This window comes from Populus nigra, chromosome 7 (assembly GCF_951802175.1).
Source record: "Populus nigra chromosome 7, ddPopNigr1.1, whole genome shotgun sequence".
Classification (NCBI taxonomy): Eukaryota; Viridiplantae; Streptophyta; class Magnoliopsida; order Malpighiales; family Salicaceae; genus Populus; species Populus nigra.
This window is the reverse complement of record NC_084858.1, coordinates 3,033,499-3,056,138: the sequence shown is the minus strand read 5'-3', so window position 1 is coordinate 3,056,138 and position 22,640 is coordinate 3,033,499. Positions and strand designations below refer to the sequence as shown.

General features: G+C 35.3%; 5 protein-coding genes across 6 annotated transcripts; 2 read left to right on the top strand and 3 right to left on the bottom strand.

Moving 5' to 3' along the window:
• Window positions 1-1,636: 1,636 nt before the first annotated feature.
• Window positions 1,637-4,167, top strand: LOC133698682 (uncharacterized). The gene is made up of 3 exons (XM_062121700.1): window positions 1,637-1,994; window positions 2,636-2,963; window positions 3,763-4,167. Exons 1-3 carry the CDS (start codon window positions 1,847-1,849, stop codon window positions 3,971-3,973), a joined length of 687 nt encoding a protein of 228 aa, XP_061977684.1. The 5' UTR covers window positions 1,637-1,846; the 3' UTR covers window positions 3,974-4,167.
• Window positions 4,168-4,262: 95 nt separating this feature from the next.
• Window positions 4,263-5,601, top strand: LOC133698681 (glutathione S-transferase U10-like). Its single transcript, XM_062121699.1, has 2 exons — window positions 4,263-4,995; window positions 5,086-5,601. The coding sequence occupies exons 1-2, from the start codon at window positions 4,675-4,677 to the stop codon at window positions 5,455-5,457; spliced, it is 693 nt and encodes a 230-aa protein (XP_061977683.1). The 5' UTR covers window positions 4,263-4,674; the 3' UTR covers window positions 5,458-5,601.
• Window positions 5,602-7,248: 1,647 nt separating this feature from the next.
• LOC133699502 (OVARIAN TUMOR DOMAIN-containing deubiquitinating enzyme 6-like) lies at window positions 7,249-12,600 on the bottom strand. Of its 2 annotated transcripts, XM_062122766.1 has the most exons (10): window positions 12,405-12,596; window positions 11,895-11,935; window positions 10,947-11,811; window positions 10,327-10,488; window positions 9,797-9,874; window positions 9,102-9,180; window positions 8,878-9,017; window positions 8,340-8,405; window positions 8,066-8,240; window positions 7,249-7,836 (listed from the first exon to the last, which is right to left on the bottom strand). In XM_062122766.1, exons 3-10 carry the CDS (start codon window positions 11,619-11,621, stop codon window positions 7,607-7,609), a joined length of 1,605 nt encoding a protein of 534 aa, XP_061978750.1. In that variant the 5' UTR covers window positions 11,622-11,811; window positions 11,895-11,935; window positions 12,405-12,596; the 3' UTR covers window positions 7,249-7,606. The 2 variants fall into 2 exon arrangements, 1 of the variants encoding a protein (XP_061978750.1); XR_009843284.1 differs by having other exon boundaries at window positions 7,693-7,836; window positions 8,340-8,461; window positions 10,947-11,935; window positions 12,405-12,600.
• Window positions 12,601-14,365: 1,765 nt separating this feature from the next.
• LOC133700205 (mitochondrial fission protein ELM1-like) lies at window positions 14,366-18,975 on the bottom strand. Its single transcript, XM_062123746.1, has 10 exons — window positions 18,590-18,975; window positions 18,210-18,445; window positions 17,530-17,626; window positions 17,009-17,158; window positions 16,758-16,884; window positions 15,868-15,980; window positions 15,720-15,783; window positions 15,536-15,629; window positions 15,315-15,423; window positions 14,366-14,848 (listed from the first exon to the last, which is right to left on the bottom strand). Exons 1-10 carry the CDS (start codon window positions 18,770-18,772, stop codon window positions 14,747-14,749), a joined length of 1,275 nt encoding a protein of 424 aa, XP_061979730.1. The 5' UTR covers window positions 18,773-18,975; the 3' UTR covers window positions 14,366-14,746.
• Window positions 18,976-19,655: 680 nt separating this feature from the next.
• LOC133698630 (capsanthin/capsorubin synthase, chromoplastic-like) lies at window positions 19,656-21,482 on the bottom strand. The gene has a single exon (XM_062121623.1). The coding sequence runs from the start codon at window positions 21,313-21,315 to the stop codon at window positions 19,825-19,827; it is 1,491 nt and encodes a 496-aa protein (XP_061977607.1). The 5' UTR covers window positions 21,316-21,482; the 3' UTR covers window positions 19,656-19,824.
• Between the last annotated feature and the right edge of the window lie 1,158 nt (window positions 21,483-22,640).

Below are 22,640 nucleotides of genomic sequence, written 5' to 3'. Positions count from 1 at the left end.
GGTTAGCCTCCTATATATATATATATATATTTTAATTTCACTTCCTAATATTTTTTTTAATCTTTAAATAATCTATCAAATTCTAAATTTTTTCAATCTCACCCCTGATGATTTTATAGTCTTTCAAATTTTATCTTTATTTTTTTAATTGCTATTTATTTTGTCTAAGATTGTTTTTTAATTATTTTTTTCAAATTTCATCCTCCCTGAGATTTTTTTTATCAAATTTATCCTCATTCTTTTTGTTGTTTTTACAATTTTTTATTTATTAGTATTTTTTCTTCAATTTCATCATTCAAAACTAAATTTGTAAAAAATCAAGTTTCTTGATTGAATCCAGATCCAAGATTTCACGGGTTGTGAGTTTTAGAGATTTCCCCGATCCCCCCAAGCTAATTTTTCTTGTGAGTTTTGTTTGTTTATTTTTTGTGGTTTGCTTTCTATTGGGTTAATTTCAAGTTCATGATCAGAATTACAGGTTTTAAAGGTTAACATAAATTCATTTTTTTTTATCGATCTATTTCATTTTCATCATTCAATTTTTTTTAATTATTTGATAAGCTAGGTATACTCAGGTTTGGTTCTTTTTTATTTTTTTTTAGTTTATTTATTTATCGTGATTGTATTTTATTTTTTATACTATTTAAATTATCTATTAAACCAATAACTAGAAATTTTTTTTTTTGCTATAGTATTTGTCTTTTGTATTTTTGATATGATCCACGACAGAGCACAGAAACAAATTTAGTTTCCTCTGACTGGTTCAATAAAATTTTCTTTTGTTTACCCATCACCATTGGGGTGTTTGTTTGCCCGAAAAGTGGTTTTCAGGAAACTACTTTTTAAATTTTCCTATGTTTGTTTGCTTTTAAAAAAGTTGTTCAATGAAAAACACTTTCGAGTCAAAGAAAAATTTAGCTTTATTTTCAGAAAAGTGTTTTCTTTTTATTTTTGGCAGAAAACACTTTCTAAAAGTTATGAAAAATTTAGAAATATCATATTATTTTCTGATTATATCAAATTTGGTCCTCAAACTTTTGATTGATATATATTTTGTTTGATTTTTTTTTAATTTCAACTCTTAAAATTTGATTTTTATATTAACTCAAGTCCTTATTTTTATAATTGTTACTTACTTTTCTCTTATCATTTTTTTTATCCATCAAATTTGGCCTTCATTCTTTTGATTGTTACTTATTTTATTTTAAATAATTTATGAAATTGTTATTGTTATTATTTTAATTTCATCATCTTTTAATTTTTTTTATTTGTTAGATTTGATCTCCATTATTTTAATTATTATTTATTTTATTTGAGATAATTTATGAAATTATATTTTTTTCAATTTCATTCTTATTCAAATTTTTAATTTGCAAGATTTCTTCCTTATTATTTTAATAAACTTGAAAGAAAATAAATTATTAATAAACTATTTTTCAGTTTATTTTTCATAACATAATCAAATATTAAAAAGTATTTTTCAATTTATTTTCTATGACACTACTAAATATTAAAAATTAATTTATTTTTTTAGATTTTTTTTAAAAATGACAAACAAACAGGCCTTGAATTTTAGATAATGATACACAATTATTTATTATTAACTACAACATTCGTCTTTTTTTTAGGTAAAAAGCCAACATCAAACCCCTTTTATTTTCCTTTCTCTTGGATCCTACGCTTCCCACATCTTCCAGCAGCGCAAATCCCACCTTCACCATTCTCCCCCATCTCCGCCACCACCACCTTCATCACTTACCAAAACTTACTGTTAAGTGAATGTAAGATCATTGATTGGTTAAAAAAAGGAGAACCCATTTGCGCAATCATACTAAACTAGTAAACAATGGAGAGCTTCAGTGCAGAAGATCTTTCAACGATTGGAGGAATCGCCACAGTTTCTCTTCTCCATTCTTTTATTCCAACACATTGGCTTCCTTTCTCCATTGTTGGGCGTGCCCAAAAATGGACTCTCTCTAGAACTCTCCTCGTCAGTATGTCCTCTCTCCCTCGCTCTTGCTTTACATTTCCGTTCAGATCCGGGCCCTTTTCGTTATATTCTTGAAAGAAAATAGAAAATTTGTGATTTTGAAGAACATATGAAGAAAAAGATTGAGACTTTAGCAATTTGTTGCAGCATTGCATGTTTAGTGCTTGGAATGGAATCTTTGCATGGAAATGTGATGTGAATTTGCTAAGTTGATTAGCTTGATCCACTAGTATTTAACTTTGTTGGTGTTTTCTGATGTGTTTTTAAGCTGGATGGTTTAAAAGTTTGAGTCTATTTGTCTAATTGGGTGGACATATAAGTGTGTTTGATAATGCGTTTGTAAGTGCTTAAAAGTATAATATTGATGGGTTTTTTTGGTGACTTTTTACGTTTTGGTATCAAAATCATTGAAGAGCACTTAAAAAATGGATGCCTTTTTGGCTGATAAAGCACCTACAAACGCATTGCCAAACTATGTTTGAAACCTTGGTGCTACAATTGGTCATGCTGATGTTTAGGGATCAACGATATTGGTACCATACTAGATTGAGATATGTATAGAATTCTCAAAAACTCATGCTTCTTAGGCTTATGATGGATTATGTTACAATATTAGTTATCGTTAGTTTTCGTTTCTCTTTGCAGCTGCATTTGGGGCAGTTTTGCATGTGCTATCCACTTCACTTCTTGGTATAACAGCAATCACCATGGCAAATACTATCGCTGGTGAAGAAACAGTTCACAAACTTGCTTCACTTTTGCTTATAGTTCTTGGTGGTTGTTATGTTATACTATTTCTGTCTGGGAAGGGAGGGCATAGTCATTCTCATAACCAGCCTATGGAGAAAATGGCTGTCGTTGGGCTCATTCTTGTTCCTGCATTATCTCCTTGCGCAACCACGCTTCCTGTTTTTCTTGCTGTTGGTAGTTCATCCTCCATGATGGTGCTTGCCATCATTGTGCTGCTATTCAGGTATCAGTAACATGTCCACCCTGCTTTGTGGTTGTTATTTTACCTATTTGATTATTTTGGAGTTTGTAATTAAATATGCCATGGTTCATAGGCAGAAAAAGAAAATCTGATCAATGAAACTGTACGTGCTCGCATGCTGGTTGCCATTTTTTTTCCACTCTCTCCCTTTCATGTTTTCTAATTTTATAATTGTGTCCAGAACAATTAAAACGAACATGTACAGGTTTGATAGTTGCTCGCTTTTCTTTTTGTCACTTTCACTGGTATTAATGTCCAATCATCCGCTATCTGGTGCCGAATAAGTTCTCACTTGGTTTTATTTACTGCTCCTTGTATTTATTTCATGAAGAGTCCCAGAAACCAACCCTGCTAATTGAAATCATATTCAAATGGCTTATTGAGATTAAAACAGACTTGGGCACTAAAGTTTTTAGTTGAGCTGGTCCATTCATTAGAAGCAGGTACTTGAACTTGTGTTTGGTTTACTGGATTTCCTGTTTAACAAGCAATCTCAGTGGGTTCTCGATTTTGGTTGTTCAGTGCTCGATATATATAACTGTTTGACAAATAAAATAAAAAATCCTGGAAATGAATGTGAAAATCCCCCCCTCCCAACTTCTTATCTGTTTAATCTGTGTAGAAAGGCTCATATTTGATTAATAAAAGAGCTAAATTTGGATAGTCCAATCTCTTATTTGTTGTGGCTGTACTGTTACACAATTGTCAGCACTGTAGGTTTAAGTTTGTTATTCTTTGACCATTATCAAGATCGATCCAAACTCTTATTTTTCATTGGCAGCACTGTAACTGTGATGACATCACTTGTGGCTCTATCATTCTACGGTGCCAGCCAGCTCAAGTTTCATTGGGTTGAGCGATATGACAAACTTCTTGTTGGTTCAGTTCTATGTATGGTAGGAATCCTGACGCTTATGTTTCATGATCACAATCACGAAGGACATGGAGGTTTCTCAGGGGAGCATTTGAATAGGAAAATCATCGGGCTTTGAGTTACATTTCTTTTCCCTTGGTATGATGCTTTGAATGTATTATATCTACACATGTATCTTTATTGCTTTTTAGTTTTAGCCAAGAGGTGTCTATTTTTCGAGAGTCAACGGAACTCAAAGTGTACAGTGGTGAAATTAAGCCATAACATTTTGGCATGGAATACAGTTTTGGAGAATATCAACTCCAGTTTTTATCTTCATGTTTAGCCGTCGCCTTCGTATCACTCATTTGGTTCTGACAGTATGTTCTTTGATGCTTGCCAATGGCCTGAGGAACATGCTTCACATAATATTGCTGACATACCCAGCGATATGAACCAGATCACTGCATTTGAAGGATTTGGTTTAGAGACCTTGTAGTTTGAGCTAACACAGGATTTCCCCCAACAGGAACCAAGGATATCAGCAAGAGCATGGACTCAAAAATTCTGGCTTTCAAGACCTCCACAAGGATATGGCATAATTCCAAAAAGGTCACCTCGTAAGCTATAACATCATAATGCAGCGGATATAAATTATCTTTTTATTCGCAGCATATCCACAAGCATACTGGTTGATGTAAATAACAATGAAAAGTCAAAGCCGTATATATAGCTTATTTCACAAGGAAAAAAGAAAATTGAATAAATAAAGAAAAGCTAGAAACAATAACTCAGTAGAGAGAGAGAGGGAGAGATGGAAGAGGAACAGAAAGTGAAGAGATGGAAGAGGAGCAGAAAGTGAAGCTATATGGGATGTGGGCTAGCACTTACGTTAAGAGAGTGGAAGTAGCCCTAAGAGCTAAAGGCATAGCTTATGAGTATATAGAAGAAGATTTAAACAACAAAAGCCAAGCTCTCCTTCAATATGATCCAGTTCACAATAAGGTCCCTGTACTTGTTCACAATGGAAAGCCAATTACAGAGTCACCCATCATCTTAGAATATATTGATGAAACATGGAAACAAGCTCCTCGCCTCTTGCCTGATGATCCTTATCAAAGAGCTAAAGTTCGCTTCTGGGCTAGTTTTATCCAACAACAGGTGAAAGATCACAATAATATTGATGCTTGTTTATATTTTCTTCCTGTGTTTTGGTCTATGTAATGAAATGTTAAGATCTTGAGACTGCAGTTATTTGAGGGAGTCAGCCAGGTGATCACAAGGGGCGGGGAAGCCCAAGAGAAGGCAATCGGTGAGCTTCTTGAGAAGATGAACATATTTGAAGAGGAAATGAAGAAACTTTTGCCCAATGGAGTCTCAGTTATTGAAGTCCAGAATCTAGGGCTCCTGGACATTCTGGTGGGTGCAGTATTTAGCCCCTACAAAGCTCAAGAGGAAGTCGCTGGTGTCCAAATTCTAGACCCAGAAAAAAACCCACTGATACTTTCTTGGGTCAGTGCCTGGAACCAGTTAACTACAGTTCAAGAGTTGCTGCGTCCTCATGACAAGATTGTAGGCCTGCTTCAATTTGTGAGAAAAACTGCTCTTGGATCTTCTGGTTAGAAAGGTCATGATGGCGTTCCTCCATAGTTAGGAGGTTTGGTACTCGTGTTTTTTTAAATTTTTAAATTTTATTTTATTTTTTAGACTGTTTTGATTTATTTATGTAAAAAATATTTTTTATATTTTAACATATTTTTAAATAATTTTTTTTTAAATTGATACCACTATTGTAATTCTAAATACTTAGAGGGTGCTTAACAATATAATAATAATTGTTTTTCAAATAACTTTTTGTGTGGTTTATTTAACTTTTTTTTTTAATTGGATCTTTCTTTTAAATTATTTTATGTGTATTGTTTTTTTTTTATATAAAATTATTTTATGTGTATTGTTTTTTTTAATTTCTTTTTATTTTTTTTATATATATAAAAAATTTAAGGCAAGACGATGTAAATCATGTTTCTAAACAAATTTTAGCAGTAATGAAGAAGTAATTTTCAAGCAAGAAATATATTAATTCATCAGATAGCTTGCCATTCAACTTATTATAATAGAAGGAAGGTTCGTTGCCAATTTTTTTTATTTGTTGATATAAAAAATTATTTTAAAAAATAAAAAATATATTATTTTAATATATTTTTAAATCTAAAAAAACACTTTAAAATATAATATAGCATATGGAAATAGTTCCAAAGTCTATCTTGCAAGAACCATCAAAACAACGGAGTCCTATTTATGATTAATATGAAATGAAGCGGAAACACGATCTGTATTTTTAGTATGATATCATGCATATCTAGATATTTTTTTTATTATAATATTTTTGTGTGGTTTATTTAGCCTTTTTTTGAATTGGATCTTTCTTTTAAATTATTTTATGTATATTGTTTTTTTTATATATAAAATTATTCTATTCATCCATTACTTTTTTTTAATATTTTATATAAATGAATTTTATTTTTTAATATAAAAAATATTTTTTCATGTAATATTTTTAATATATACAGCCAGATAAAATATATTTTTATTATTCAATCAATTTAATATATATATATATATATATTATTATTGTTTGATTGAATAAAACAATAGATTTTAATAAACAAATTCAACAAACACAACCGAGTAAATATCTTAATCTATATCTTTTTTGATTTTTTGATTTTGTTTTTAATTATTATTTTTATTTATTTATTTATTTAATTAGATGTGTAGTTAAGCTTTTTAGTTTTCACTCAGGATTTTTTTAAACGTTGAAAAAACCTACATCTCATTATTTTTGTTAGAAAAAAATATTTTTCTAAGATAATTTAAAAAACATACACCAAGCACTTGCCAACGTAACATGATTATCTAGAAAAATATGATTGTTAATTAATATTCTTACAATTTGTTTTCTCTTGTAAAATATGATTTTTAACTAATATTTTTTCAAACAAAATCTTTTTTTAATTAACTTGCTAAAATATTTAAACTAGTTAATTAATAAATGATATCTTAGAAGAAACGTGTCACGTAAATAACAAAGATTCAACTGGAATTAGGGAGCAAGTGAGATTTTTAAAGAAACAAAAAAGAGAGAACCAACCATGTATTATGTATATAACTGCTTACCGATTGATAGAATTCACAGAGAAAAAATCTGCACACTTTGTTTTTTTTCTTCGATAAGTTGATATGTTAAACACGTTCGAGTAAGAGCACGAACTCTACCCCACGCACAAGCCTTCTTTGATCTTCCACCATTGGATGAAAATAACTCTAACATCATAACAAAGAATTAATCTCGAATTCAAAGGTTTAAGATGAGATAGAAAGAAATAACTCTAATATCATGGTGGATGGTAGGAGTAGATTTGAACATACTAATTCACCTGATAATATTTCTCCTCGAACCGTATATATCGAACGGAACATTCACATGTCAATGCTATTACTGACTGCTAAACCAGCCAACAGACAACACTGTAACATTTCAATGCCTAGACCGAATCATAATATGCTCCACGTTCTAGTTAGAAAAGGCCATCTTAAAGGTTAGCTACTACTATATCCATTTTATTGATCATTCAAACTTCAAAAACAGATTCTAAAGTTCTGGAAGTTTGTGTTTCAATAGGACCAGGTTTTTTTTCTCTCCATCTAAGTACAACGCCAGCACTGAAGAGTCAATTTTGTCTGACGGGAAAATTCTGAATCTCTGTCGTGGTCATTCAGTTGCCTTGCCTTTGCGTCTGCTGCTGCTGCTGCTGCTGGTTTCCACGAGGTAACAAACCATGGAATCCACATCATCACCAAATATACTGTAGGCCTCGATTGCTTGCAGGTAACTGAATCCCATTGACAGCACGATCTGCATACTGCTGCTAAGGACAGTATCCTGTAAGCCATGTTCTCTTGCACCTTCCACCTCAGTAGTCTCACTGGCCGATGATGATCCTGCAAATCCAAGTTCATATCATTGTCAGCAACACACAATACAAGCACAATTCACCCTTAAAGACAAAAAAACTCAATACTTCTAATAGACTAAAGATGGAATAAATCAATGAGGAGAGCAACATGATGATAACAGCCAGAGGTGTGCCCCATGTTCTTTGGTCCCCCAAGTTCATGAACACATGCTCTCATTGAAGTACCATCCCCTGTGTAAAGTCTGAGTACTTACTAGCGCCAGAAGATGATGGTTCTGCACCAGAAGTAGAAGATCCTTTACGGCCAAGTTGTGGTTTGAACTTGTTATCAGCAAGATACTCAGCTCTAGAAGCTTCCATCACCATGCGTTCGATCTCCTTCTCAGTAATCTCAAGATCAGAGTAAAACTGCCCCTCAGCCAGAAGTGCCTGTCAGCATTAAGCATCATAAAGGAGAGTTTGGTTACTATCCTAGCTAGCCAAATATCAACACAAAACATACTGCTGAACTACGTTAAAGATACTTGCATTATCAATCTGCTGGTCTTGTTGAGCTTTAATAGCAGCTTTGACCTGATCTCTATCCACACTTGCCTGCAAACACAATTGTTGCCTGTGTCAGCAACATCAATCTCTTTCACTATACTAGCCTGTTACCAATAAAAGGAAGAAGAGCAATCCCACAAATCAATAAGTCCAGTTATATCTCAACTTATCCAGCAATTGGCACGCTGATATTGATACTTTAAATGCAAGTTCACAGTTGATAAATCATCAACTACTAACCTTCACAGCAATAAAAATTAAAGGTGAAAGTAGTGTGGAGGGAAAAATGCTGCTCAGATTGTGTGGAAATTTCCCATAAGCTATCCCTATTAGTTCATCAGTACGGACCTTGCCAACTTCTATTGTTCTTTGATCCTACACCTTAATTTCACATATCCTTAAACATTTGATTTGCAGGAAAAATAATGAACTGAAGAGGGAAGGCTAATATAGGTATGATCACTGGAGAAAAAATTATCATTTTGCCAAGACAAAGGGTACAAAAGTTGCAGAAACTCACCCCTTGAAGACAGCTGAAACCAAGTCCTGCACCAATTGTTGAACGGCGTGGGTTGACAAGAGAGTTGTAATGATTACCATGATGATAGCTTAGCTGTATGGGAGGTGTGTCTGTATTGTAGCTCCCAATGTTGATGGGTTCTACATTAATTGTTTTGATCAGTAAGAAGTAAATAGCAAATGACCCTGAATAATTTAAACCATCAATTCATCACAAGTAGATACCGGTGCTATAGGAATAAATGTGGATTGGTCGATTGTACATTTCAGATAAAGCTTGGATCTCCACATTGTTTCCATACACCTGACAATTGAGATGAAGGAAGTGAGTGTTCACATCACTCATTCACATTACAAATTCTAAGGCACAGGTGGTTGTTAAACATGCTGGACCAAATGTCTAATTGCCTGCCTACCATACCCCAAAAAGATTAACCCAAGCAAGAGGGTGACAGCAAACAATGGAAGCAGAGGTTGAAAAAATTGATCAAACTAGGTATTTGTTCACATCCACTCAAAAACCTCCAAACAAAGCTTCCATGTCAAGAAATTTGCCAAGCAATTCACAGATAGGTCCTTCATTTGCAACCTTTGAAGTTGATATGCCTCAAATAACTCTTCCTATGTAGAAAAATTTCTCAGTTTAACGCTCCCCCTTTTCCATCCCCTAAAGACTAACGGCAGCACCCTCAAAGGGGTGGCATGTAGGAGCAGTCCCAAAAATCCTCAAATCACATTTATTACCATCCCAATGCAAGTGTAAATGAACTGCTTTCTCAAGTGAAGTGTACAAATATCATTAACTTGCAAATCATATTCAGGAGGTGATATGTGATAAGAAAAATATGCCAGGTGCCATACATTTTTGCCTTGCTGGATATTGAAAGAGTGAAAAGTGAAATTAGATACAGTATCCATACCTTGTCTCTTCTCTTCCTCTTACAGTAAGATGTAAAACCTTCAGTAATGAATTGAGAAAAGTGATCCCTTTCCCTTTCCTGAATGAACCAAAAACAAAAATACAATGTTGTCAGGGGTGCTATTCACAATTTCTTTTTTTCCTATGAAACTCAACGCTATTCTCTTAAACCGTCCAGGAATTTATCTTCATGATTTAACATTGCATACATAAAATCAACATTATATTCTCCCTCTCTCTCTCTCTCTAATCTTCACTGTTCTCTCACATTGTCTAGGAATTTATCACATGATTATCAATTAATACACCTAGCAAAACTAAAATACAAATGACAAATTGATTAATGATAAAGACTAGCATCTAATACAGTGGAGTGTCTTTTCACAAGGCTGCCTTGGATATTATCACAAGAATAAGAGCTTGCAACACTGTTTAACCAGATGCATGATTAATTCAAGTAGATGCCAAGCCAGAACAAAATGACCATGAACTTGAACAATGAAGTATCAAAAAAAGAAAAAAAAATCTTACCATATAGTCCACGCACATTTGTCTGGCCAAATCATACATTTCAGAATCCCCATAAACTTGATCTGTCACAGCACGGAAGAGACAATTCCCATCCTCCAACATTCTTTTGACTTCTAACCCTTTGGACCGTCTGATGTCAATCTCAAACTGCCGCTCTCTTTCCTGCAATAGATGCAAAATGCCAATTTTAGAGAGAAACAGCAGTTTAATTGCTGAGATGCTAAATCATATCATTAGATCAGGATTGCAATTCTCAATCAAATGAACAAAAAGGCAACACTACAATATCTACTGTACTAAGCATTAAAAAAAAGAGAGAGAACCACATCAGTGACAATAAATATTTTCCTCATACATGAGACCATTGGCCAAGTGGAAACAGAGGCAAATCCAACTGAGCCAATGAACATAAATCAACTAGAGATCATACCACAACTACAAAGTCTTAACTCCTAGAAACACAATTCAGAATAGTAGTGCTTGAAACATGTGAATTAACACAATATGACCACATACAGCTGCACAAAGCTTGTGGACTTATTTTTAAGCAAAATCGTATACATAAATTGCAACAGTCAAGGCATGCCTCACCAACTATATATTTAGCATTGGGAACTTACGAAATCATCATAAGAGGAAACGTAGCAAGGATTCTGCTCATCAGCACTATTGTACCCCTCATTTTCACCATGAGACCTGGGAGAGGATGGCCGTGATCCAGTTGGTGAAGACCTTGTCGAAACAACAGGCCAAGCGACTGCTCTCCTAGATGATCCAATTCGCACAGAATTTGAAGTTCCTGATATAAATCTCCTTGAATTCGAGTTTGTCAGGTCAGGTTTTGGAGGTGGCACAGGAGGCGGTGGCGGCTGTGGGCTTCCACTACCGTTCTCTGGAGAATCAGAACTTGAACCTTCACTCTCCACATGAGATCTCTCCAAAATCAGCCCACCCAATCCTTTAACCGAATCCCCTGATCCCACCCCTTCCTCATTACCCACTTTATCGTTATCAACAATTTCATCATTTAAACCGTCACTTCGGTCACCATTTGTGCTTCCCATCAAAAGCTCGTCACTTTTTACCACTTTATTATCATGACTACCACCATTCTCCAAGAATTCATCGACCACTACCTGCTCTTGCTCCTCCTCACCAACATCCTCATTCACAGTCGAAACAGCCTGAAGGATGCTAGTACCCTGTGTGTCTGGCCTAGCAGCCGAAGAAGAAGATCCTGCACGGCTCTGGTTCGAAGAAGAACCACTGCCTCGCTGCACTAGAATACGAGTCATCTGGCTTCAATCTTTATCGTCCTCAATTATTTACCAAGCGCGTCAATTCTTCCTCCAAAATGGCCAAAACTTAAAGACTCGTAGGTTTGTCGCGCGTTCTTGCCTTAGGTGCAGTGATGCCAATTCCTTGGCTGAAGGAATTCTTCCAGCCCAGCGCACTCAGCTCCTTGTCGTTGCAGCGAAAGGATTTCTGCATTCCCCTAACAATTTTCATGAGACCCTGACCTCCAACTTTTAAATAATAATAACCTTCTCTAAGTTGTCGAATTTTACCCGGAATAAGAAATCCAAAGATTCACCTTCAAAAGCCCAAGCTGCAACCAACACACAAAAATCAAACAATAAAAATCACACCTTTCTTTAAAACATAACACTTTCAGGTTTCTGAAGTTCTTTCAATTCTAAACCCTTTAACCCTTTTCCAATTCCCAAAAAAAAGGAAGGAAATTCAAGTGAAGTATGCCTCAAATCCTAACCAAATCATTATCCTTCAAAGATTGTTCCCTTCAAAATACTAACTTAAAATATACAAGATTGAAAAATCCAAAGCCTTGATTATCAAGAAAAAGACACTTCTTTAATCCACTAAACTACACTAATTAACTTAGATTACACAGATACAACTATAAACAGTTTCATTACTTTTCTTTCGCTTTCCCATCGTTTTTTAGCAACCAAACAAAGACCGCATAATCAAATCAAGAACACGAGCAGAGATCAGGTGAAGAACAGAAAAGAAAACCCTAGAGTTGACTCAGCAAGAGTTATAACAAGAAGTCTCACCTCACAGAGAAAGAGAGAGAAGAGTAACAGGTTAAGAAAAGAAATTTTTTTGAGATCTGTAAAAGCAAAAACAGAGAACGAAAGAGAGAGTCCTTTTATTTTAGGGTTTTATTTTTTATTTTTATTCTTATTTATAAAGAAGCAAAGGATGATAAAGCAAAGAACTTGGTGGAGAAGAAGAAGGAGAGAGGGGGGGGGGGGGGGGCGTTTTAACGGTGGATGGAGAGAGAGAGAGAGTGAGGGATGTGACGTGGAGTCTACTACATAGGAGACGGCTGAGCGATGATTGCTACACGTGCCGTTTTTTAGCATGTTTGTTTCGCACGTGTGGAAGGTGATAAATGAAATTATTAAGGGCAGGATTCTTAAAGGTGTCCCAACTATTGACCTTTTCTTGCTTGAGTTACCTAAGTCTTTTTTGCTTCAATTGACACCCCTAAATGTTTAAATTCTCATTTATGTATATAACAACTTAAGATGAAGATGAAATTCATCAACGAATATGTATGAAAAGTTTTGAAATTTTATAAAGTGTTGAAACGGGTGTATAGAATATAGTTTTAAAATCTAGTTTGGCGGGTTGACTATGGATCTAAACCGGTTTAGGTTGAAAAAACAAATCTAGTTAATCTGGTAGCATAGCCGACCAAACTTGACCTGGTCAAAACCCGACCATCAATTTTATAACTTTATTTCTGATGTTTTTAAAAAATAATATTATTTTAATATATTTTTAGAAAATAAAAATCAATATGTGCTGGTCAAAACAACGTTATTTTGATTTATTTATTTTTAAAAAAAATTCAAGGTCGATCCTTCTAACTCATGATCTATCATGAATCGAGTTTTAAAACAACTATAAAAAATACTAAGGAGAAGCTAAATGTTTATTTGATATTTTGATTAATTTTAAAAAAAAACATAAATTTAATGTATTTTTAAAGAAAAAAAACTCTCAAACCACAAAATGACGATGTAAAAAGAATCGTAATTTCTATTATATCACATATTTTTGAGCCCCGTCCCCCATGAGAAAATCAACTAATCTTAATCCCATAAAAAAATAAAACCAGTTTTGTGTATGTATTTGCAGATCAAGCAAATTCTATTCCTGTCTAGTACATGCCACAAAAGTCCAAACGGTTACCTTAATAATTGAGATAAGAAAAAATTGTGAAAGACTCGACTGAGACTATATATATGATTGGAGGACCATTTCTGGGTTGCCGAATTATTAATGTAAAGAAGACTGAGAAGTGATGGATGGTTGACGTACGCGTGTGGTGTCAAGTTTGCTCCCTGTTTTCGAGTCAGAGAGAGAGAAGGCGCAAGACTGAGCTATATTCCTAATTTCCTTGCTCGGTTGGCTAATCAATCCCTGTGAAGAGCATGCATGCATGAAAGTTGGGAGATCATTAAACTCGGCATGGAAATGAAACAACTGAGTGAAAAAAGGAAGAGTCTGATCGGTTGTCCCCATAATGATAGTGGCGGCAGCAAAACCAGCCTGAGAACCAAGTCGAAAACGGCCAAGCCTTTTTTCCATCCTTTCCGTTGGTGTTGGGCCGCTTTTGTTGCAACTATGATAGGAGCCGGAGCACCCACAATGCCTTTTCCCTTAGTGTCTGCCTTTGGTTCTTGAATAATGATTTTTGTTGCTTCACCACTGCAAAATGTAGCTAGTGATCAGGAGAAAGCTTGTTGAAAAAAAAAAAGCCAGGAAAAGATGCGACTTAAATAGGAGATCGAGTTAATGGATTAGCAAAGGAGTGGTTGCCACAATCTAACTTGCTCCACTTCATACAAAACAACGAATTGGTCGACTAGAAGGCAAAACTCGACAAAGAAGCTGTAGAGCCTAACCGCTTTCATATTTGTTCACTGCAAAGAGGAGAGTTGAATGGTAAATCGAAACAAAGTTATTGCTACAAGTAAATAAGAAGAGATCCAGGAATCACATCTTGGTCGAAATTCATCTCATTAGAGAGGGGTTTTCCTCTGTATAAATCAATCGCTATTCAATTTACACCTTTCAGAAAAACAAAGAATACAGTGGGAAGTTTATTTTCACAACGTAAAACGGGTGCCAAAACTGAAAGGACTTTAAATAATGCTGCACAAAAGGAAAGGATGCTATTCCTATATTACAAGCCGCACTAGATGAGTTTGCCTTTATTTTTTACATGTATATCCCAAAACTCCCATAGGGAAAAGAAACCAATTTTAACATCTATCAATGCTTTGCAGTTGGAATTCCTAAAAGTAATATCGAACAAACCGAATCTCCCGACTTCCCTTTCAAAACAAAAACATCTTTCAAGAATAACAACTATAAACAAGTTTTATGGCCGCACTCTCAATCCTCTTTCAGCAAGCACTTCATGAACTCGACGAGCAACTTCAGCAGTGTCATTTAGAGGTGGGTAGCTCCAGCTTTCTGAAATCTGAAAGAGATAGACAAGCAGATTACCAACGTAATTAAGTGAAGGAGAAACTTGATCACTACATGTACTGGTTAAGATATAGATGAGAATATGGAGCACTAATTATTCATTGCACAAAGGGAACACCAATTTCAAGAAAGAAGAAAAAATAACCAGAACAAATTCCCAGGACAGCCATTACAAAACCTATCAACTAAAGTCGATGAGAAACAAGCAATTTCATAGTTGTTTGGCGATGTATAACCATTCAAATTTACCTTCAGTTATTTTGACTAATAGCACAACCTTTACGAAGTAGAAGTATTATCATATTTTTACATAAAGTAAAATTTTGAAAAAATCTTCTAGAGAAGAAATAATAAATGAATTTGCATTTAACTAATTGAAAAAACAATGTTCGACAGCTAATATGGGACTGGGAGATAATTAGTACATCATTTAAATAAGTATTCTACTATTTACTTACATCCTCAGATCCTGTAAATGGTCGAACCACTCCTCGCTCCCTCAAAGATTTATGGAAGTCAGCCAACTTCCATGTGCAACGTTCAGATCCCATCACATAAACAGGTTTCCTGCAAGAACATTATTGGAGTTTTAAATCAGCATTTACAAAATAAAACAGGGCATCTCGGAGCTTTTATGTTCTAAATCATCGCAGTTGATAGAGATAATTTTCATGCATACCCAGTACTGCAAGCCTCACTTATCATACTGACTGAATCTGCTGTGACAACAAATGCATCTCCCCAAGCTAAATGTCCCATATATGGATTTGGCTCTGAATGGTATGACATGCAAAACTTATAAGATTGTGAACTCTAGTAATTTAACTAGTATGGATTGAATTTTTCAAATCAATCAACAATACCTTCACCATCCCAGATGTAAACTTTTGGATTATTTGCAAGTTCTTTGATTATTATGTTTGAAACCTGTAGGTATAATGACAGACACATGAATTGAGGGATAAGTAACAGGTATTGGAAAAAGAAACTATGAGAAATGAGTGGCCATACCTTCTCAGGTGTCCTATTTGAGAAAGATATTCTGACACTCCCGCAGCTCACAAGCAAGTTAGTCACAAAGGTACATAACTGCTTCGCTAGGTCCGTTCCATAACGACAGTGACCTAAACAATTTTAGGCACCACATCATATAATCATGTCTTAAGTTCTCAGTCCATGAGAAACATCAAGAACTAAGAGAACAGGGAACTTTTAAGTTCTCTGCATAAAAATAATCATAAACCCAAACCCAAACAGAGCAGAACAAAAGAAATAATCAGACATGCCTTTTCAACTTCTAGTTCTTTAATTGGGGCACGAACTCGTGACAATGTTTGATTTTAAAGTTTCAGTTATTGCTATGCTAACATTAAAAAATAAATAATAAATAAATAAGAAACTGCATTTCCTACAACAAATTCAATATAACTGGTGTTCTGAGATATATGATGGAATCTCACAAGGAATTGCATATCTTCAGCGCATAGCAAAGCCAAGTTTAGTTTTGGTAGTTGAGTTATTTTGAAGAGTCCGCATGATGTAAAAACAACAGCAATAATCAACTTCGACTCTCACAACAATTTCATCATTTAATTTCAAGGATCAACTTATGGTGTAGTGGAAAAGAGTTCCTCTTTACAGCAGACTTTCAAGGTTTGAACCTCCTCCCACCCCTCTCCCCCCTTCTCCCCCAGGGTTTGAATGCAACAAAAATCAATATATGCAGTAGTGACCACGAAGGCAATACTCATATGAGATTAATATAACAAAAAATAAAATAGAATAATGCACGGACCACTATATCAAGAAAAGACAAACAATGGAAGTGAGACTGACAATTTGCACCAAAACTGTCTAATCACAAAAGAGTACAGTGGGTTAAACGTATAATGGCTAAGTACATGAAGGGCCTCCAATGTTAACCACCAGCAAAGGCTTTGGCAAAGGTGCAAACTCGTCATGCCATGTACTAGCTGCACTGCGTAACGCAGCAAAATCAATTTGATGTAAGGCTCCCACGGTAAGAACCTGAAGTTCAATGGTCATGTTATAAACTGCTAATTACCATCTTCATCTTCAAAAAGAGAGATTGTCAACAAAAAAGTCTCATTACAACCAACCAACTAGAGCAATTTAATGTTTTGATACATACCACATGCTCATCAGGAGGTTCACATGGAGTTATCCACCTCTGAAGAAATCGAGGAACTTGTTCTTGTGCTTGGGGAGTCAAAGGATAATAATCGTGATGAGGTGTGACAACCAAGTCAAACCTACTCAAGTCTGACCTTGGATGTTGAATCTGCATGAGAAAAATAAAATGAATATCAGAAGCTTTTGTGCAACAACAGAAAGAGGATCGAGTTGAATTGGCAGGGCAGCTTTGGAAGCTGTGTCTGACACTGTATAGCATGCAAAGAGTCCTTACATATGCATTGGTTTATTATAGAACTTTGGAAGCTGTAGCTGTCACTGTACAACAGGCTAACATAGGTATATACTAGCCCTTATGTATATAATGGTTTATTCATCCATCTGATACTAATAGCAAAAGGTTACAAATTGGATCCTCCTTGGTATATTTTTTAGATAGCCATCAAAGAACCGTGTTATTTATAGAATGTAGCAATTAGCTTTATCAAGTGCAATTTAAATTAAGGGAAGGCCTCAAACCTGAACAAGGAAAACTTTTTCTGATGCTAAACGTTTTATAGAGCTTGCAACAGAAATTGTATCTCTTCCAGATGCAACTACCAATAAAGGGCCATCCCTGATACAATGCAGCAAAACAAATAAATTAAAGAAAAAGGAGGTCTGTTTACTGATAGGAACTAAGAGGTGTAAAATGGAAAATTCGTATTGCAAATACCAACAAGTTTGGGCCCGCTGCATATTTTAGTGGAGTAATAGGTTTCAAATCCAACATAGCTCCACAGGGCAACAATCACATAAATGCAGCACAAGGACGAATTAAAAGACAAAAAAATAAATAACATAACCTTTTCATGAGTCTACATCGCAAGGTTAAAGCACCATTAGTCATACACAACACAACCCTTTCATTTCCATATGAGCACATGATCTTCACAATCCATTAACCACTAATACCATGATCATGCATTTTCTTCACTTTCCTTTTCCTTTCACAAGGTTGCACAGATACCACGTAATCCATTAACCATTACCACACGCCCATGTTCAATAAAGATAAGCACGACTTACAAGAAGCGTACTTTCAAGTTTGCATCTTTGTTTGAATAAAACAGGTAAAATTCACTCGAAATGATATATACTTTTAACACTTTCAGTAACTTAACAAGTTCAAATTACACAAAAGCCTGTAAGAAAATTACTTCTCATAACTTTCTCGTGCCATATTCACAATCCGCTTCGAATCAGCTTCTAAAATTGACGACAAGCCCACATTGCGACCTTTCTCCGACGGCAGAGGTGAAAGTCTCCTCCGCCGCGACGCTATTAACCGCAAATAACTATATATCCGCCTTATGATGTAGTACAACAACTTGTGGAGAGAAATCGGTAGCCAATGCAACCACTCATTTATGCCTCCTCTTGGTCTCGTCACTCTCTACATCCATCCAATTAAATAAATGCTCCAAAAACCAATCCAAAAATAAAAGATTAAACCCTAATTTAGCAGGAACTAAAAACCAAGCAAAAATTATTTCTTTTTTTGTGATTAAGGAGCTGAAAAGGAGAGAAGTGAACTGACAAATAAGACGTGCTTATCATAGAGGCCAAGAGCACGAACTAAGCCGAGGCTCTGGTTTTCTGAACCGGGAAATCCGTTGCCGATGACGACGGCACGGCGAATGACACTGTACGCGCCGTTTTCGAAGATCTCCGGTACTCCCATGGTGGGACTCGGGGGTTCCGGTAGCCTTATTGGCTTCATGAATTGATTTCCACTCCGATTACAGATTCCAAACCCTAATTCCGTTCGAATTCGATAGCATGGAAATTTCCGGAGAGACAGAGAGGAGCCACTGGCTATTGCTAAGAACGTTTTCTTTTTCTGTTGAATTTTGCTGAAATGCAGGGTTGTTTTTAGATTTGCCTTACTGTTTGGGTGAAGGTGGAAAGCACGGCCCACAAACTCAGCAACTGTTTGATAATTAAATAGAAAATTATTTGCATAGCCCAATATATATATAAAACACTACACATCATGGGCCTGCGGCTATTGTCACAGTGTGGAGACACTTTTGTTTGGTAATGTTTGTTTGTGCAGTGGCATGTGTTTTTTAAAAGAATTATTTTTAACAAATTAATTATTTTTTTGTTTTTAAAATATTTTGTTATGCTTGTATTAAAAATAAATTTAAAAAAATATATTTTTTAATATATTTTTTTTAAAAAAATATTTTAAAAAATAATTACAATACTATAATTATCATAGCTACTTCAATTCTGCTCTAGTGTTCGGATTATTGTAGTTGACCAACATATTAATTGATAAACTCTAAAATGATGTTATGTTATATAAAAAATTAAAAATATTAAAATGTTGTTATTTTGAATAAAATTTTAAAAAATCAATCTCTTAAAGTTAACATAATAAAGTATCACCCGGGTTTTACAGAGTCTACCGGATTAATTCTAAAAATCCAATAAAAAAACAAATCAAGCAAGTGAGATCTCAAACATTTTAAAATGTTTGGTCACAAAAAAAATATAATCATGGAAATTCTTAAGAGACCGGAGCAAGAGCGAGAAAGATTGAATATGGAGTGCAATGCTTGCAGGGATGAGTGTTCATGAGATAGTGGGGAATCCACTTGACTAATGGCTAAGCATTTTCAATTGATTTCAGGGATCCAGTGAGTGGACCAATTTCAAATACAGTATAGTCCAATGCAGCAAGAGATGACAAATGTAATCAAGAATGATTTTCTTTTATTCAGAAAACATGAACACTTCTTCAATCTGTGTCGCAACTGTGCATCCTCAGATGGCTTCAAGTGCCAAATTCCCTACCATTCTAGCCAGAGGCACAGGACACTTTGTAACAATGTCAAGCCTGGATGGATTTGAGGCATTACGAAATAAAGAGAAGCTTAACAGAAGAAGCTCCCCAAGGGACAACCTTGAGGAGAGGAACCCTTGCCAGTAATAAGGATCCAAATCAAAGAAAGCATCGAAGAACCTCCTCGTCCCCTTCAGATCAAGCTTCAACAAAGTCTCCATCCCAAAAGAATAAAACTCCCTTGTACACCTCCTCTCTAATGGCCACAAGCCATTCCACACTCTATGATGAAGCGGCCTGCCCCTGATCATTCTGGTTGAGCCAAGACACTCCACAATGGCACCAGCTAAAATTGGGGCTAAGGCCATTGTTCTAGCCACCATGTACCCAGTTGAGGGGTGGACTACCCCTGAAGTCCCGCCGATAGCCATCACGCTTTGAGGGATTCGTGGGAGAGGTCCTCCCATTGGAATCAAGCATTTCTCTTCCTCTATAACATTCTTCACTCTGATTCCTAAATGTCTTAGCCTTGCTACCATCCTGTTCTTGACCTCCATGTATGATAACAGAGGCTTACTAACCAAGGAAGTCTCTTCCAGAAATACAAGGTTGGAATCAAATGGCATGGCATACAAAAAGGTTGGAAGTTTTGAATTGTTTGCACGCAAACAAGGTTCATTTCCCAGATGGGAATCTCTCCAATCCATAAGAACCATTTTATCCAGGTCAAATGGATGGTAATCAACTTCAGCTAAAATGCCATGAGCAATCTGATATCCATGGTTTCTTGGCTTATCATACTCAGTAAAAGTACTAGCAAAACCACTTGCATCAACAACTAAGCTAGCTCTTAGCTCAATCCCATCATCACAAACAATTGAAGATTCAAACTCCTCATGCTTCACTTTCCAAACCTTAGCCTTATGAAACCTAACCCCATTAGAGGCACAATTCTCCAACAATTTTGTCTTGAATTCCTTCCTGCCAACACGAGCATAAGGACGATCTAAATACTTGGTCTTGTCATCATCGATATAGACACAAGTCATAGGCCATGTTTTGTCCAAGCAATCAACAAGCCCCAAGCTCTCAAACTCATCAACCCAAACACCGTAGTTATTAGGCCACATAGAAAGCGGGGAAGGATCAACACAACATACCTTAACTCCATAGCGAGACACTTGCTCAGCAAGACGCAAACCTGCCGGGCCTGTCCCAATAACGATCACATCAAAGCAACGATGCCTGTCTGCAGGATCAATCCATGAGAGATCAAAATCCAAGGACTCAGGTTTTGATAGAGGTTTCAAGTCAAGAAAGCTTCCAAACTTGCTGCTTTGGATTCCATGGTGGGATTTTCTTGAAGCTGTGGTCTGGGGTTTTCGAGAAGAGAACAGAGGAGTCGGTTTATGGTTTAGCAGAAAAGTTTTTGCTTCAGGGGCTGGAGGAAACAGCCTGAAAAGAGTTGCCATGTGCAAGTACCGGAGAGAAAGAGAGAGATGGGAAGCAGTAGTATGGAAACAAAGAAGAGTTGGCAGAGAAATTCTTGTTCATGGGAAATGTACTGGAAGATGGTGTTGAATAAAGACATAGTGGAATCCCCGAATCTCCGCAAGAAAAGGATACTCCCATGACCTACCAGTGTGGTTGCAAGTTTCAAAGAAACAAGGGGAAACATCAAATGAATTCCCCCAACTTCTACACTCATTCCTAATTCATCTCAAGTTTATGAATTTTATCGATTTGATCCTTTTTCTGTCCAATTTTTTTTATCAAATTTTCTTTAAAATAACATTCCATGAAATGTGAAAATGTTTACAAATGGAAAGAATCCAATTAAAAAACATGAGAAATGTTTGAAATTTAATAAAAATATTTGGCTCAAGTTTCAAACAAGCTAAGTATTTAGCTTAACGAACTAAATGTTAATACATTTAGATTAAGTTTTCTAACCTTCAAATATTTAGATAATATTTAGAAACGCGGTTAAAATTATATTTTTTTAAATTTTAATTTTTTTATTTAAAATTATTTTTTTATATTTTTAGATTATGTTGATGGACTAGTGTTAAAAATAATTAAAAAAATATTATTTTAATATATTTTCAAGTAATAAATACTTTGAAAAACAATAACCACTACATTATCAAACGCTACCTACAGAAAATTAATTGACCAAGCCAGATCCTAAACAGGTTAAGATCATAGTACAATACCAAAAAAACAAGAGGAAAAAACACAGACCGTTTTAAAAAAATTCCAATATATCTAATTAATTTTTTGTTACAAAAATGTATGCAGAGAGATAGGTTGATTTGAAGTACACAGGGCCTTTACATAAGTATCCTAATACATGGGGGGGGGGGGGGGGTTGTGAAAAGATGCTGCCAATCGATACGGGGAGAAGGAAGGCTGGTTGCCCATTGTGTCTTGGATTGTTGATATGTGCATGTGATGCATGGACAAAATGTCTTGAGGACCTGGTAGCTTTGTTAACAGTAGCAGTGAAAATCTCTTTATCTAGCTAATATCACTGCTTTCCTTTATTTGATTCGAGTTTGCAATAAGCTGTGTGATTTTACATATGGCATGTCTAGTGCCTTTTCCTTCAGCCCGCGTGATGGCCTGTCCCCTGTGGCTGTTCTCATGATCTTGCTCTTATGTGCAAATTCCTTTGATAAACCCGGTTTTTGTTTTTCAAAACTGCGTAGTTTCAAGTTTTTTTTTAAAAAAAAAAAAAAACTTGAGTTGGTTCTTGTTACTATGCCTAAAACTACTGGATTTCTCTTGGTGTAAG

What these genes read in the sequence shown, in the direction of transcription:
- LOC133698681 (XM_062121699.1), top strand. Translation starts at nt 4,675, where the DNA reads ATGGAAGAGGAGCAGAAAGTGAAGCTATATGGGATGTGGGCTAGCACT. An exon ending in CTAGTTTTATCCAACAACAG is followed by an intron (nt 4,996 to 5,085) that starts GTGAAAGATCAC and finishes TTGAGACTGCAG; the next exon opens with TTATTTGAGGGAGTCAGCCA.
- LOC133699502 (XM_062122766.1), bottom strand. Translation starts at nt 11,621, where the DNA reads ATGACTCGTATTCTAGTGCAGCGAGGCAGTGGTTCTTCTTCGAACCAG. An exon ending in AGAGGAAGAGAAGAGACAAG is followed by an intron (nt 9,181 to 9,796) that starts GTATGGATACTG and finishes CTCAATTGTCAG; the next exon opens with GTGTATGGAAACAATGTGGA. An exon ending in GTTTCAGCTGTCTTCAAGGG is followed by an intron (nt 8,406 to 8,877) that starts GTGAGTTTCTGC and finishes TTGTGTTTGCAG; the next exon opens with GCAAGTGTGGATAGAGATCA.
- LOC133698682 (XM_062121700.1), top strand. Translation starts at nt 1,847, where the DNA reads ATGGAGAGCTTCAGTGCAGAAGATCTTTCAACGATTGGAGGAATCGCC. An exon ending in CTCTAGAACTCTCCTCGTCA is followed by an intron (nt 1,995 to 2,635) that starts GTATGTCCTCTC and finishes TTCTCTTTGCAG; the next exon opens with CTGCATTTGGGGCAGTTTTG. An exon ending in ATCATTGTGCTGCTATTCAG is followed by an intron (nt 2,964 to 3,762) that starts GTATCAGTAACA and finishes TTTCATTGGCAG; the next exon opens with CACTGTAACTGTGATGACAT.
- LOC133698630 (XM_062121623.1), bottom strand. Translation starts at nt 21,315, where the DNA reads ATGGCAACTCTTTTCAGGCTGTTTCCTCCAGCCCCTGAAGCAAAAACT.
- LOC133700205 (XM_062123746.1), bottom strand. Translation starts at nt 18,772, where the DNA reads ATGAAGCCAATAAGGCTACCGGAACCCCCGAGTCCCACCATGGGAGTA. An exon ending in CAAATAGGACACCTGAGAAG is followed by an intron (nt 15,784 to 15,867) that starts GTATGGCCACTC and finishes TTATACCTACAG; the next exon opens with GTTTCAAACATAATAATCAA. An exon ending in CATTTACAGGATCTGAGGAT is followed by an intron (nt 14,849 to 15,314) that starts GTAAGTAAATAG and finishes TATCTCTTTCAG; the next exon opens with ATTTCAGAAAGCTGGAGCTA.